The sequence below is a fragment of the Rhinatrema bivittatum genome, chromosome 4, assembly GCF_901001135.1.
Source record: "Rhinatrema bivittatum chromosome 4, aRhiBiv1.1, whole genome shotgun sequence".
Classification (NCBI taxonomy): domain Eukaryota; kingdom Metazoa; phylum Chordata; class Amphibia; order Gymnophiona; family Rhinatrematidae; genus Rhinatrema; species Rhinatrema bivittatum.
Window position 1 is genome coordinate 247,189,939 of NC_042618.1, and position 16,292 is coordinate 247,206,230.

A 16,292-nucleotide genomic window follows, 5' to 3' on the forward strand; every position below is an offset into this window, starting at 1 on the left:
TGTAGGCCCCTGGTGGAGCCCATCCTGCTGGTGGCCAAAGAATATAAGACAGATCCTGAAGTCACTAGCAAATCCCACCTCACTAGCAGCTGAAAAGTAAGAGAGGCTCCTGGGGTCAGTGGCAGACCCCAGTCCACCTGCAGCCAGACAACAAAAGCAGGCCCCAGGGCCACCAACAGAACCCATACTGTTAGCAGCCAAACTGAAGGAAGAAGCCCTGGCATCACCAGCAGAGTGCTTCTCATGGCACCCAAAGAGTAGAAGAGGCCACTGACAAAGCACAAACACCAGTGGCCTCAGAGAAAAAGAGACCCATGGAGGAGTCCATCCTGCTCTTGGCCAAAGAGCAAAAGGCCCCTGGATCTACTGGCAGAACTCATCCCACCAATTACTATATTGTTAAAGAGGCCCCAGGACCAGCAATGGCGCCTAGTCTGCTAGTAGCCAAAGAGTAAACGTGGGTCCCAAGGCTGCCAGCAGACCTCATTCTGTCAGCAACTGAAAAGAAATGAGGCCTCCGAGGGGAGGGGGACCAAAGAAGAGGGGAGAATTTAGTTTAATATAATGATATATCAAGTCCAAAAAGAAGATCAATGTGGTTTACAAAAAATAAAAATATAAACATTCAAACAATATAAAATACAACTTAATACACTGTACATACAATCAAATAAAACAACAGCAAATTATCTAAGATAGTAGGGTTGTCCCCTCAAACATTTCAAAGTAATAAATCTGAAATTTAATATAGAAGACAACTGGGAGCCAATGGAGAGTGAGCATGTGTGTGTTAGAGAGAGTGTATGTGTATATGAGAGAGAAAGGGAAATGTTTGTGCATGTACCCCGTCCCCCGTCCCCCCCATCTCCAGTAAACCATAACAATCCCAGTGTGACTGGAAATCAAAGTCTCCCAGGTATGGAGAGCAAATGATTTTTTTTAATCCTTAGTTTTAATTATTGGGTGTTATTTAATAAGTCTACTGTTTTGAAATATGTTATTTGTGTTTGAGACATTTTTTTAAATTGTATATGTTTTTAATTATTGGATTTTCTATTCATCAGCTGTTTTGAAATATTTATTCTTTTCATTATTATGATTATACTATTATGATTGATATTTTATATTTATTGATTTTGTTTGTTTTATGAGGAATGGTGGAGATTCTGTTTTTCCATTGTTGAACTACATACAGAGTTTGGCTTCTTGTAGTTTCCAGTTTAGTTTTTGCCTGCACATTTCTATATATACTTCATGGTCTCTTTATTCTGTATATGGTAAAGGTCTGTGTTCCATATGTATGACCAAGGTGACATTCTGCTAGCGTGTTGTTTGTATGGATCTATAGCAGTTTGGCTTACTCTTTTTTTCCCTAATAGGAGGTATATAAGTATTTTAGGACAGTGTTGCCTTTTCATAAGTAAGATTGTTGCTGTTTGAGTGCTGGCAGTTAGTTCTATTTTGGTATAAAAGATTTACCATACTGTTATTTTAATTCAAGTTTGTGCATGGCTTTCTGAGAGCTGAGCCCACACTCAATATGAGTAGAAAATAGGCCTAATATTAGCAAGGAGTGCATAACCAAAAGGCTTTAACTGTTCCTTGTATTCCAAATAAACATCAAGAAAGTTCAATCAGTTCAATGCTGTTTTATTCAAAAAGCTCCAAAAGGCAGAGGTACTTCAGCAAAGTTTAGTCCCCTAACATAGCCATCTTTCACCAGGGAGGCTGCAACGGGAGGGACAAAGATGGATATCCTTGTTACATCTGTTGAAAAAGAAAAAAAAAAGACTTTTGGTCATAAAAGAGGAACAGAAGGCGACAACAAGAGTAAATTACACTAACGAGGGTTACATACAAAACTTATGGAGCAATATAGCTTCAGGAACAACATAAGACAACACGTAACGACAGTTTATATCTGTCTGAATAAGATCAAAATAAAGGTTCAATAACAGTTGGATAGCTGAAATTAACAGATAACATGTACAGTGTGTCAACATATATTACAGTGTTACAGTCTTATCGCTATACAAGTAATAAAATAGGATGAAAAATTGTGCTAAAATGGATCTGATCAATCAGAGGGTAAACACGTGACTGGAAACAATCAATCAAACACAGGGCAACAAGTGCTGCCAGTAGCTGAGGAGGGTAGGAAGAGAAATAGCCAATCACAGAGTGCAAATACTATACAGGCAATATCTCAAATTGCAGTTTTATACGGGTGGTATCACAAAAAAAGCCATTCAATTTCACAGTTGAATCCTAAGGGACACACGGACTGGAGTTCTAAAATCCATCTCTGCTCTTTACAACTCAGAAAGGTTGAAAAATAATGCCCCCCTCCTCCCCGATAGAACAGTGAACTTGTTCAAGGACAAAAAACTGTAAATTGAGCATAGTATGTGATTTTTCCAGCCAATGGTTTACCAAAGGCACTTCAATTCTGCTGGCACCTAGTCAAGCACAATTTTCAAAAACACCTATCGTCTCCAGCCATCTAATCACAATTCTGGAACAACTCACTTTTCCCATAGAACCATTCTGGTTGGTCACAATGGATAATATCCCTCAAGAGGAGGCCATTATGATAGTTAAATCTACTTTGAATCAATGTTCTGGCAACCAATGTATTCCTACTTCATTTCTAGTGTCCCTTGCTTGGCCCTCAGAAGTAACATTTTTGCTTTTCCACACAAATTACTAACAAATTAAGGGTATGGCAATGAGAGCTACAATGGACCCCCTCTACTGTACGTCTCTGTGTAGCCAAATTTGAATCCAATCATGTATATATCTCTTCTTTCTGACAATACAATCCCTTGTGGCTGCGCTACATTGACTATGTTTTTCTACTCTGGTCAGGAACCAATATCCAGTTTTTTAAGTTTTTGGACTGGCTTAACACTTGTAATCCACACTTACAGTTTGACTTTACTATACAGCATTCTCAGATTTCATTTTTGGACAAATTCATTACAGTAGAGGAAGGAGTTGTTGAGACCACATTGTTTCATAAAGTGACGGACTGTAAAATTCTGCTTCAGTTTACAAGCCCACACCCCTGCTGCCTAAGGGATAATATACCAGTTAACAAATTCTGCAGACCCTACAGAACTGGCCCTTCTCACACTGAGTACATGAAACAAGCTGAAATTATATTGACCCAGTTTTTGGATAGAGGTAATCCCCTTCAAGCTGAAAAAACAGCCTGTGGGTGAGCCCTATAATTGAATCGCGATCTGTTGTTCCTTCCTGTACCCCTGAACAGACAGACCACCTTATTTGCTTCCTCCCGTATTCTGCATGCATTCACCATGTTTGTAATATTATCAAACGCTACTAGGCTGTTCGGGCCCCATATGGTGTTTTCCATAACATCCCTAGATCTGCTTTTTGCAGAGGCAGAAACCTTTGGGATATTCTAGTGTCATCTAAACTACCTCCCATTCGGCCTCCCTGGGAAATTATCTTGCCTGGACACTTGCCTTGCTGCCAATGTTTCGTGCGCCCTCATTCATTAACCGTGTCATCGTTCCCAAATCTGCATACCAGTAAAATATACCCCGTTAAAAGTTCAACCAGTTGCCTGTCAAAAGGAGTTGTTTATATCATGTGTCCCTGCCCTTGCCTCTATAGGGAAAACAACTCACACGCTAAAAACAAGAATTTTTTAACATCTCGCTTGTCTATGTGCCAGCGTGAAATTGAATGGCTTTCTTTTTTGTGATACTGTATAGTATTTGCATTCTGTGACTGACTGTTTCCCTTCCTACCCTCAGCAGTTATTGGCCTCTCTTTTTGACTTGACTGTATGTTTCTAGTCACATATTTACCCTCTGGTCAGATCCATTTTGGCACAATTTTTCATCCTATTTTATTACTTGTATAGCAATAAGACTGTAACGCTGTCAGTTACTTATTCCCTGAATGAATTGGTATGTACGTATAATATATGTATAACACCTTGCAATATATGTATGATGCTTTATACATGTTTTCTGTTAATTTTAGCTATCCAACCATGTTATTAAAACGTTTCTTTAATCTTATCAACAGATATAAAATGACATTCGGGCCAATACAGTAAAGTCCGTGGGAGAGCGCCGGTGCGCGCGATTCTGTATTTAAATTAGGTGACACGGTAAAAACGGGGAAAAGGAGGTGCTAGGGACACTAGCGCGTCCCTAGCGCCTCCTTTTTGACAGGAGCGGCGGCTGTCAGCGGGTTTGACAGCAGACGCTCAATTTTGCCGGCGTCGGTTCTCGAGCCCGCTGACAGCCACAGGCTCGGAAACTGGATGCTGACAAAATTGAGCATCCAGTTTTCAGCCCGACAGCCGCGGGCCGAATTCTAATTTTTTTTTTTTTTTTACTTTTTTTTACTTTTCGGGACCTCCAACTTAATATCGCTATGATATTAAGTCGGAGGGTGCACAGAAAAGCAGTTTTTACTGCTTTTCTGTGCACTTTCCCGGCGCCGGAAGAAATTAGCGCCGACCTTTGGGTCGGCGCTAATTTCTGAAAGTAAAATGTGCAGCTTGACGGCACATTTTACTTTCTGTATCCCGTCGGAGCGCACTGTACTGTATCGGCCTGATTATGAATTATCTTATGCTGTTCCTTAAGCTACATTGTTCCTTAAGTTTTTATGTAACACCCGTTAGTGTAATTTACTCTTATAGTGGCCTTCAGTTCCTCTTTTATGACCAAAAGTCTCTTTACTGTACAGATGTAACAAGGATATTCGTCCTCCCTCCCGATGCAGCCTCCCCAGTGAAACATGGCCATGACGGGGGACTGAACTTTTGTTGAAGTACCTTTGCCTTTTGAAGCTTTATGAATCAAACCGCATTGAATTGATTGAGCTTTCTTGATGTTTATTGGAATACATGGAATAGTTAAAGACTTTTGGTTATGCACCTTTGTTAATACTATCCTCCACAGGTTGTCTTCTTCAAAATAGGCCTAATACCAAATGGATTTCAAGAGTCTTTTTTTACTGGGCTTTCTGATTGTCGTCACAGTAGTGCATGTATATATAATATACATGTTATTGTAAGTGATATTTTTACCATAGAAGACTCTACTTTGAATGTCCTTTTTCATATAAAATCTGTTCCTAGGCAGACTGGAAAGGCTATTTTGGTCTTTCTCTGACAATTTACTATCTTACAATGTTGCTATATTATAAATTACTAATTTTTAATTGTGGATGGAGTGGGCTGTTGGGAGAACAGAGGCAGTTAAGGGGTAGGTGCAAGACTGTAAGATTCGCCTAGGGTGTCTAATACCCTTGCACCAGCCCTGCTTGTTCTAAGTTTTTTTCATGCCAATAAAAAGGATTTAATATAAAATATGATTTCACACCTACAGGGAACAGCCAAAATACCAGTAAAACTGAACATACCCTCAGTTAATAATTATAGGTGTTGTACCTGCTCACAAGACCTACAAGTAGTGAGTGATTTATCTAACTCTGTAAATTTGAATTTTAGAGATGTAAAAGTGCTTTATATCTGGCTTATTTTGTTAGAAAAAGCATTCTAATTCCACCATCCTAGTCTAATTTTGTATCTTTACATGTATTAGCGTGATGTGAGTTAATTATGCACAATAAAATAGTATCGATTTTTGTCCATTATTTCAGGATGATGAAGATCTTCAACCGACTTCACAAGTCTATGATGCTTATTGAGTATTTTACTAGCAAGTCCTGGGAGTGGAATTCAGACAATACAAGCATGTTAATGAGCCAGCTCAATCTAGAAGATAGGAAGGTAAGTAATGCATATTCGAAAAGCCTTTCCACAATTCTGTTTACTTCAGTTTTGTAACATAATCCCAACACATCGATTAATTTGATTGATGTGTAAATCTTCATGCTCTGTGACATCATTGTGTTTTGTTTCATCAAACCTGAGATACATGCAGCAACACAGAGACCAATATTCAAATAAACCTAAAAAGAACAACTTATCTAGCTAAAGTTAACTGGATGAGTTATTAGGAATATTCAGTGGGATAAATGTCCCACTGAATAACCTTGAATAACGTTATCCAGGTAAACCTACCCAGATAAGATTGAAACTTAACCGCTTATGTTTGAATATCTCCAGTTAAGTTTTAAAGATATCTGGGTACATGTACCCAGTGCCACAAAAATTGGGCCTACCAGCCCAAGCTCCCCAGCTCCTCCAAACATTGATGTAAAGGTTAAGAGGTACAAGGCCAATTGTTGGTTCTCTTCCAATCCTGCTCTCTGCATTTGGTCAAGAAAAGACTTGTCCCTAGCCCCTCTTATTGTCCCCTGTCCCATCCCATCCCCAGACCCAGCATAGGTTTCACAGAAGAAAGGGGATCAGGCCACAAGGCCCACACATCAGCTTTTTTTCCCCATTCAATCAGTGCTTAAGCAGCGATATTCTTTAAATATTGCCTGTTAAGTTAAAGTTATCTGCGAACATGTACCCGGCATTGGCGTAGCCAGAAATTAATTAATGGAGGAGCCCATGGTTAACATAGAGGGGAAGTTGACATACAGGTCTAGGCCCTACTAGTTGTATTCTTAATGATAAATAACATCTTAAAGGTGAATTTTTAAAAGCCTGATGTGCGTATCAATTAGGGGATGCGCAAATATGTCAGGCTCGCACACACCAAATGGAATTTAAAAGCCGCCCAAATACGTGTATAAATGCCGCTGTGTACACATATCGGAACTTCTCAAAAATGGGCAGGGTATGGGCATGGACTGGGTAGGGCATGGGCGTTTCAGGACTTTAACAGGAAATTTGCATGTAAATACTTGAACAATCTGGCGTACACCAAGGTCCCTTACCGCATATATTTGCTTCCATTATGGATGGTGGGTAAGTTAAAAAAAACAAACCCCAAGCTATTTCAGAGGGGTTTAAAGGACCTAGGGTAACTGGGGGGTATACAGGCTATCAAACCAGAAGGGGTTGGGGGACCTAACTGTTAACTGGGTGACCTGGGAATGGAGTGGTAAAATTGGCAAATGCGTCAACATGCAGCCCTTTTAAAATCTCCCCACTTACGTGGTAGAAGTGGATTTTATGCGCACAAGGGCGAGTCCACTTAAAATTGGGCGCACTTGTGCATGTGGCCAGGCTATTTTATAACCTACGCACATATACGTGCATCTATATAAATAAAAATGTTAAATAGTTTGGACAAAATCGCTAATCTCAGAAACCACTGAACCGATTGCTTTCAAATTTGGACACAACCTTCATTTCGCATACAGGAAGCTTCTTCTGTACTTACATTACAGATATGTCACATCTGTGACAGGTAAAATAGGTTTAAACATTTTTTCCAGAAAACAGCGACATCTGCTGGACGTAAGCGCCATCTGTTACACCTTTCACTAACACACGCTTCACTAATCATTTTGCCAGTCCAGGTCCACGTTTCACTTCCATTTTAACACATTCGCGCACTTTTTTCGCCGGAAGATAACTATTTCCTGTACAGATAAAATACACCCACCACCCTCCTCACGCCCCCCACACACATGCCAAATTGATTTACTTCCCACAGCCTCCCAACACACACAAAACCACCCTCCTCACACACCCCCACACACATGCCAAATTTATTTACTTCCCAGGCCCTCACAACACACACAAAACCTGACAGAAGTCCGGGAGGCTCCAGTGGAGGGCCAGGACCGGTCCGGGACACTTCTCCTGCACTACGGCCGTTAGCTGCCAGCAATCAACATGGCGCCGACGGCCCTTTCCCTTACTATACCACTCGGGGACACCAATGGCGGCAGTAGCCCATGTGACATAGTAAGGGCGAGGGCCCCTCGGCGCCATTTTCAGGACTGGCAGCCGGCAGACCTTTGCCCTTATTTTCAGGTCAATACAGTAAAGTGCAGCCGCGGTTACCCTGCTTCTAACCCGCCTTCTACTCACAATTTGGCCGCGTTAGTCCAACCCGCGATTCACTATCCCCGTTAACCCATTCTTACTGCCTCTTTAAATCAACGAGTAACCCCTTCCGCCCGCGGCATGTATATGTGATGTAAATGATCGGATTAGCTATTCCCCCCATTCAGTAACGCGTGCCCCGACTATCGCCTTTTTAACCTGCAGTTTAGCCGCGCATTTAACCTGCTAATTTACCGCCTACCCCTACCCCTGCACGTTAGAGGCAGGGGTAAGGGTAGGCGGCAAACTTTCCCCCAGCCCTCGCTCACCTGCCCTGGCCACGTCCATGGGTGCCGGTCTCCGGGGCAGCCCAGTCCTCTCTACCCTCCTCCCGAAGCAACGAAAAGCAAAAAAAGCGAAATTTGGGTGCTCAAGCGACATTTGAAATCCCCTCGTGACCTGACACACAAAGTTTAACTTACTTTTCCCGCAGCCCTTTCTCGGAGACGGACCGCGGCCCCCCTGCCTCCCGGGGGCTGCCCCCTGCCTCCCGGGGGCAGCCGGCGGTGAAAGCGGCCCCCGCCGCCGGCTAAGACGGATGCCTGCACGGGCCCTCTGCCACGATCGTTCCCGGGCGAATTCCTTACCAAAGCGCGGCCTCTCCTCCAAAGCTTCTCCACCCTTCCGTCAATTCGGGCCGCCAAGCCAGCAAAGCGCACGAACGGGCGTACGCCGTGACGTCACGCACGCACGTTCATGCGCTTTGAAATGACATTGAAAAGACAGGTACCAGCGCACCCAGGATACTGTATAGGCGCTGTATAAAGCGCCTATACAGAAAAATGGGTTGCGCGGGCCTAACGCTTCACGGACGTGGCTTGCATTTGCAAGCTATTTAAATACAGTTTTGAGTGGTAGGTGAGCCGGACTGTGCGTGCAGCAAACATGGGTGTGCCCGGCACTAACGCAGCTCTTCCTACCGCTCCTTACTGTATCGGCCCGTTTGACAGAGGACCTACCGCTGCCATTGCTTCACCCCACTGACATACAGGTCGATACTGTAACGTGCGGGTGAAGATTTCCCGTCTAACGTGCTGGGAGCGCACAATTCGGACACGTAAGGCGATTCAGCGATACAGTCTCCAGTTTCACACGTCCTTAGCACTTCTTAAAACAGACGCATAACCCTTTCCGCACGCAGCATGTATAAGATATGTAAATGAACGAATTAACTGTATAATGAAGGAATTAGCTATTCCCCTCCGATACTGTGACGCGCGCTCAGATTATCTCCTTTGTAACCCGCTATTTTGCCGCGTCCTTAACCTGTTAGTTTACCGCTACCCTCTACTTGGTGTTAGTGTGGTGTTAGTGTGGTGTTCGAAAATTAAAACGGGAATAAAGTGTAAAAAATGGTGTAAAAAAAGTGTAAAAACATTGCTTACCTGCCCTGGCCCCGTCCGGTCTCCGGTGCAGCCCCAGTCCTGTCCCCTCCTCCCGAAGCAAAAAAAAAAACAAACCGAAAAAGTAGCAAGGCTCGGGCCTGCTACGGTAGTCCCTTCTCCCTTCTCCTCTCGATTTCGGCGCTCAAGGCGGCCGGGTGGGCGTGCATTCATCCAGGCAGAGGGAGCCGGCGGCGAAAGCGGCCTCCGGCTCCCTCTGCCTGGATGAATGCACGGCCCCCGCCGGCAGTGAATGAATGCCCGTGCGATTTCGGCGCTCAAGGCGTGACGTCACGTCATGTGACTGCCGAGCATCGGGGAACATAACTGTCCACTTCCTGGTACCTGTCATTTCAAATGTCATTTGAAATGACATTTGAAATGACAGATACCAGCGCGGCCGTGAAGCATTAGGCCCGCGAACCCAGGATACTGTATAGGCGCTCTATACAGTAAAATGGGTTGCGCGGCCTAACGCTTGTCTAAGGCTTCGCAGCCGCGGCATGCATTTGCATGCAATTAGAAGAGAGTATAGAGCGGTAGGTGAAGAGAACTGTGCGTGCGGGGAACGAGGGTGCGCCTGACACTGCCGCACTGTTTCTACCGCGGCCTTAGAGTATCGACCCGATAGTAAGGGCAAAGGGCCGTCGGGACCCGTTTCAGTGCTCACAGCCGACGGACCAATGCCAATACATCGCTCCCGGACAGCTCCTGAACGCCCTCTCCACCGACTGACATTTTTATCAGGTCTCGGGGGGTCTGGAGGGTGGGGGGTGGTGATCAATTTATTGCGAACATCTTGGGGAGGGGTCACAAGGGGGGGCAGGTTTCATTCATTCAGCAACTCTGGGGGGGGGCAGGGGGGGCTACTGTTTTTCACATGGCTGGGGGGAGGGCAGGAGAGTGTGGTGTGGTTAGTTTAAGAGAACATTTCTCATAGGGTTGTTTTTTGGGGGAAGGGGGAGGTTCACACACAAATACATACACTAAACTTGCACAATCTTGGGAACACACCAAAATAGCCCTCCCCAGACCACAAAACAAATTTGGAAGTGCAAATTTGGTTAGGCACTCCCCTATTTGGCTACATAACGCGCACAGACGCCCAGGGACAGACCACTTGTAGCACCAACAATTTTAATTTCCCAGGTCTTGGGAGGGAGCAGAAGGGTGGGGGTTATTTGATTTAAAGGGTTGGGATTGGGGGTTTGACACAAATAGAAAGACAAAGGTTTTCTGATCTGAAAGGCAGGCAGTAGGCGGGGGGAGGTGCCAGTGAGGGGAGGGAGAATGAGGGGGGAGGTGAGTGTCAGGGGAGGGAGTTGGAGTGGGGACAGGAGAGGGAAGGGGGGGGTGAGTGACCAAGGGGGAGGAGGATGAGTGACTGAGGTAAATGAGCAAGGAGAAGGGGGGGGGGGGGAGGGTAAAGAACCTGACTGCCACTGCAACGCGTGGCTGGGTACCGCTAGTATGTTATAAAATAGCGTGTTTCTGGGTGTGGGCCGACGAATTCGTGCACATGTGCACCTGCACGCCTAGTTGAGTTACCATTCTTAGAGTGCACCTGACAATGGATTTCTAAGTAGTTTCATCATGAGTGATTCCTTAAAATATTTTAATTCTATTTCAAGTACTTACCAGCATTAAAAATACCTTATCAATTATTTTATATTTATTGCAGTTTATAAATACACAGCATCATGTAAAACGTAAATATAGAACACTTAAGGTAAATAGTATCCAATCACATAATAAAGAAATAGCAGAGAATATCATAATTACAATAAAACAGCAATAATCATAATAATAATCATAAGAACTTAAGGTTTGCAGTAAGTGCAGAACAGAACTAGGACATGCAAAAAAACCAAAATTTTAATTCTAGTGTCACATGAGTAACAGCAAAATAAACTCCCTCCACTGCCAAATACTTTGTAAAGTAAGACAAATCCCTACAAAAAAGAAGATGCCTAAAACCTTGCCATACCATAACATTAACAGCAGTAACTTTCAGGTCTCAAACAGCAGCAAGCTTACCTACAGAAAGAGAGCAAAAGCAAACATTACACCAAGCCCTAGAATGCTAATATACTACCTAGAGAGCAGACAAAACAAGCCAAACTTCTACAAATCCCTACAGAGAAACTATACACTAGCCCAAATACTGCACAACTGTCATATGTGCAACACAGATAAACCATTATTCAATAAAGACTAAGGGACTACAAATTAGAAACAAACATGCAGACAAAATTAAAATGGAAAGCCTGAGAAACCAGTTTCTGCAAACACTGGAATATTGAAGAAACAGCAAAATGCAAATATATAAGAAATTCACATGCCCAAAGATAGCATATTTCAATTACTGAAAGTCAATTTATTTTATTTTACCTTTGTTGTCTGATCTTATTTTTCTAATCGATTGGTCCCAGTCTTCTTGTTCCCCTTGTCCGTCTTTTCCTAATTCCTCTTTCCTCATGTCTTATTGCCTTCTTCCTTCCTACACACAGACTCTCTCTCAAGCTCCCACTCCTACACAAGCTCTCTCACTCAGGTTCCCACTCTCATATGCTCTCTTTCACATGCAGGCTCTAATCCTCACATGATCCCTTTCAAACACAAGTTCCTACTCTTTCACATATACACACAGGCTCTTGCTCTCACATGCTGTCTTCTCATACGCAGGCTCCCATTCCCCCTCAAAGACACATACAAGCTAAGAACATAAGAAAATGCCATACTGGGTCAGACCAAGGGTCCATCAAGCCCAGTATCCTGTTTCCAACAGAGGCCAAACCAGGCCACAAGAACCTGGCAATTACCCAAATACCAAGAAGATCCCATGCTACTGATGCAATTAATAGCAGTGGCTATTCCCTAAGTAAACTTGATTAATAGCAGTTAATGGACTTCTCCTCCAAGAACTTATCCAAACCTTTTTTGAACCCAGCTACACTAACTGCACCAACCACATCCTCTGGCAACAAATTCCAGAGCTTTATTGTGCGTTGAGTGAAAAAGAATTTTCTCCAATTAGTCTTAAATGTGCTACTTGCTAACATCATGGAATGCCCCCTAGTCCTATTATTTGAAAGTGTAAATAACTGATTCACATCTACTCGTTCAAGACCTCTCATGATTTTAAACACCTCTATCATATCCCCCCCCCCCTCAGCTGTCTCTTCTCCAAGCTGAAAAGTCCTAACCTCTTCAGTCTTTCCTCATAGGGGAGCTGTTCCATCTCCCTTTATCATTTTGGTTGCCCTTGTCTGCACCTTCTCCATCGCAACTATATCTTTTTTGAGATGTGGCGACCAGAATTGTACACAGTATTCAAGGTGTGGTCTCACTATGGAGCGATACAGAGGCATTATGACATTTTCTGTTTTATTAACCATTCCCTTCCTAATAATTCCCAACATTGTTTGCTTTTTTGACTGCTGCAGCACACTGAGCCGAGGAGAAGTAAAGGGTAGCCAGGGTCCCTGCCCCAAAGAACTTACAAATAAATTTATGTTCCCCTCCATACTCGACTTGTACTTTAAGGAGGGGTTACATTTACAATACACAGAAAAAGTTCTGAATGCTGCCATGCAGAGGAGCTGGGTTTGATTTTGTGGCTCAGGTTTTTCACTCCCTGAGTCAGCTGGAACAAGGGGTGCTATGGAGGCACCATTCACAGCCCCTGGGAAGGGTGGGAATCATAATTATTGTGCAGTGATGACACCTGGTGGTTGGATTGAGAGCACATGATTGTAGGGTTCTGGAAGGAGTCCTGGCACATGGCCTCTGGCCATTGACTGTTGCTGCAAAGACTGAACTAAATGTAAGGCGATATAAAAAGTTGAAAAATCCATGGGTATTTGAGAATGAAGGTGTGATAACTTGGGTGATAGCAACTTGGGAAACAGCTAGGAGGAATAAGGAAGCAGACTGTCTGCTTCCTTTATGTAATATTTATTTACAGTGAAAAGCAAAATCAAAGAATGCAACTCACCTTAAGTTCAAGTGGCACACAGACATCAAATATAGCAGGTCTTTGCTTAGCAAGGGTTCCTGCCTGCTTCCCAGAGCCTCTCTAACTCTTCTAGGCCCTGAGTTCTTATACTCTGGTGAGGGGCTCCTCCCTTCAAACAGGATTCCTTGTGGGTCTGACTCTTAAGAAGGACCAGGTGAGGCAGCTGTGCCCGGTCCCTTTTCTATAGACTCCCTCACAGAAGGCGGCTCCCACCCCAGCTCTGTTTCCATTTGAGCTAGAAACTCAAGGAGTTGATGAAAACTGCTTAGTTATTTAAAAAAAAAAAAAAAAGGGGGGGGGTCTTTTTATCCACAAACTGTATTTGAAACCTTGTTTCATAATGCAAAATGTGCTATGTTTAGAATTCTTTATTCTACTGAAGATCACTATTGATGCCTTGGGCATTCTACAAACTACTATAGACCAGAACTGGTCTTCAAAGCTTTTTTTTTTTTTTTTTAGTTAACATATATTAGTGGGGAAAACACTTATTTAAAGTCTGCTAAGGGAATACAGTGGCAGAAGGAATATTCTTCAAACACAGAAGTCTTGGAACGTGTCCCAAATTACCAGCCAATCTCACTTAGCAAAATTCTACTTCGGGGGCTGTAACATACGGTTTACAAATATCAGTGAAGTCTTGGAGGAGCCTCCTAGGAGCATGTTTGTTAAATTATATTATGAATATAAAGAGTACCTCAGTGAATGGCGCAGAGCTGGTGAGAGCCTCTTGATAAGATACCTGTAGAAATTAAAAGCATTTTGCTAAGAATATTATGCAGTTTGTATGGCTAAGTGTTGCGTTTGGCCGGTCGCAGACCCGTCCCACGACCAGCCACTCTTACCTCGCCCCACAGGCCACAGCAGGGCTCCTGACGCCAATGGGAAGAAGTCAGCCACTGTGAAGGCACGACGCACCATGCCAGGGCTGCCGCTCAGCTGAGCAGGGATGTCCCTAGGTTCGCGAGACAGCTGCACCTATAAAGGGCTCACAGTGGGAAATTCCCTGCGGTGCCGTGAAATGTCCCAGGCCTTTCCTACTTAAGGCCTGCTCTGCCCAGCTTCTGACGCCTCGGCAATAGGTCTAACTCCAATGAGTAGCTGTTTGCCACACTGTTCCTGTGCCCTGTCTTTGATTCCTGATCCTTAATTCCTGTTCCTATGTCTTTGTTGGTTTCTGTCTCCTCTCTGGTTATTCCCAGTCTATCTGCTTCCTGCTGCCCTACCTTGTCTTCTTCCCTTCAGATTCTCTCTTCAGCTTTTGGACCTTGGCTTGAACTCTGGCTTCTTCTTCAGTATTGGATTCTCGGCTGGCCTCAGACCTCCTAGACCCTTCGATTGTGCCATTAATCTCATACCCAGCTCCACTCTGCCATGAGGGAGGGTATATCCCTTGTCTATCCCGGAAACCAAGGCCATGTCCTAGTATATCAAAGAAAACCTTGAGCATGGATTCATCAAGCCTTCCATGTCTCCTGCAAGGGCAGGATTTTTCTTTGTGTTGAAGGACGATTCGCTACACCTGTGCATAGATTATTGGGGCCTCACGCAATCACGAAGAAAGACTGCTACCCCTTGCCACTCATTTCGGAACTTCTTGATTGCCTCCAGGGAGCCAAGGTATTCATGAAGTTGGATCTCTGGGGGGCATACAACCTCGTTTGAATAAAATAGAGCGACGAGTGGAAGACGGCGTTCAATACATGGGATGGTCATTATGAATATCTGGTAATGCCCTTTGGTCTGTGTAACGTCCCCACGGTATTCAGAACATGATGAATGAGATCTTTAGGGATCTGTTGTACGTCTCTGTCGTGATCTATCTAAATGATATTCTCAGTTTTTCAAAGGATCTCCAATCCCACCGGCCAAGACATCTACCGTGTCCTCAAACCTCTACGTCTTAATAAAATACACTAAACTAGAGAAATTAATCTTTGAGGAGGGGAGCCTACCCCTTTTGAAATATGTAGTTTCCAGCCATGGCTTCAGTATGGACCAGGAGAAAGTGAGCTGCATCCAAAATTGGGTACAACCTACTGGCCTCAGCGCATTGCAGAGGTTTTTGGGGTTTGCAAAGTTCTAACGACATTTCATCCCCAATTATTCTTGGATTGCAGCCCCCCTTAAGGCAGTCACCAGGTATGGCCTCCTGAAGCCGTTACCTTCCTAGAATTGAAGCTGGCTTTTCTCCAGAAACGTGGTCTCCATCACCCAGATCCCACACACACATTTATCCTAGAGGTCGATGCCACCTTCTCAGGCATAGGCGCCGTACTAAGCCAACATTCCAGTACAGGGATTCTTCGTCCCTGCTCCTCCTTCTCCCAGCAATTTTTGCCCACCAAACAGAATTATGGAATTGAGGACAGAGAGTTGTTAGCCATTAAGATGGCACTCGAGGAGTGGCGACAACGGTTTGAGGGTGCACAACACTGGGTTACGATATATACCGACCACAAGAACTTGGAACACCATCATGCTCAATGTCTGAACGCACGCCAAGCCAGATGGTCCTTGTTCTTTGCCCGCTTTGACTTTGATGTGAGGTATCGGCTGGCAACCAAGAATGTTCGGGCAGACGCCTTCTTTCAATCCTTTGAGGCAGAAGACACTCCTGATTTTCCACAGCATATTATTGATCCAGCCAAGATCCTTTTGGCCTCTGCAGTGACCGTCCCCCCAGGAAAGATGGTCATTCTATACCGGCTCCACCAGAAAGCATTGGAATGGTTCCACAATTCTCATGTTGCAAGTCATCCTGATTGGGCCCAGACTCTTGCACTGCTCCAGCAATATTATTGGTGGCCCCAGATGCAGAGAAACATCACGGCATATGTGAACTAGTGCCCTACATGTGCACAGCAAAATCCATTGGTGGGATGACCCTGGGGGTTATTACAGCCGTTGCCAGCCCCAGGGAACCTTG

The 16,292-nt window shown here is 44.1% G+C and overlaps 1 protein-coding gene across 1 annotated transcript in view; it reads left to right on the top strand.

Moving 5' to 3' along the window:
• The window catches only part of FAR2 (fatty acyl-CoA reductase 2), a 633,073-nt gene that overhangs the window by 571,588 nt on the left and 45,193 nt on the right, over positions 1-16,292 (top strand). The window contains 1 exon segment of the mRNA XM_029599995.1: positions 5,653-5,782. Coding sequence (XP_029455855.1) covers positions 5,653-5,782 — 130 coding nt within the window.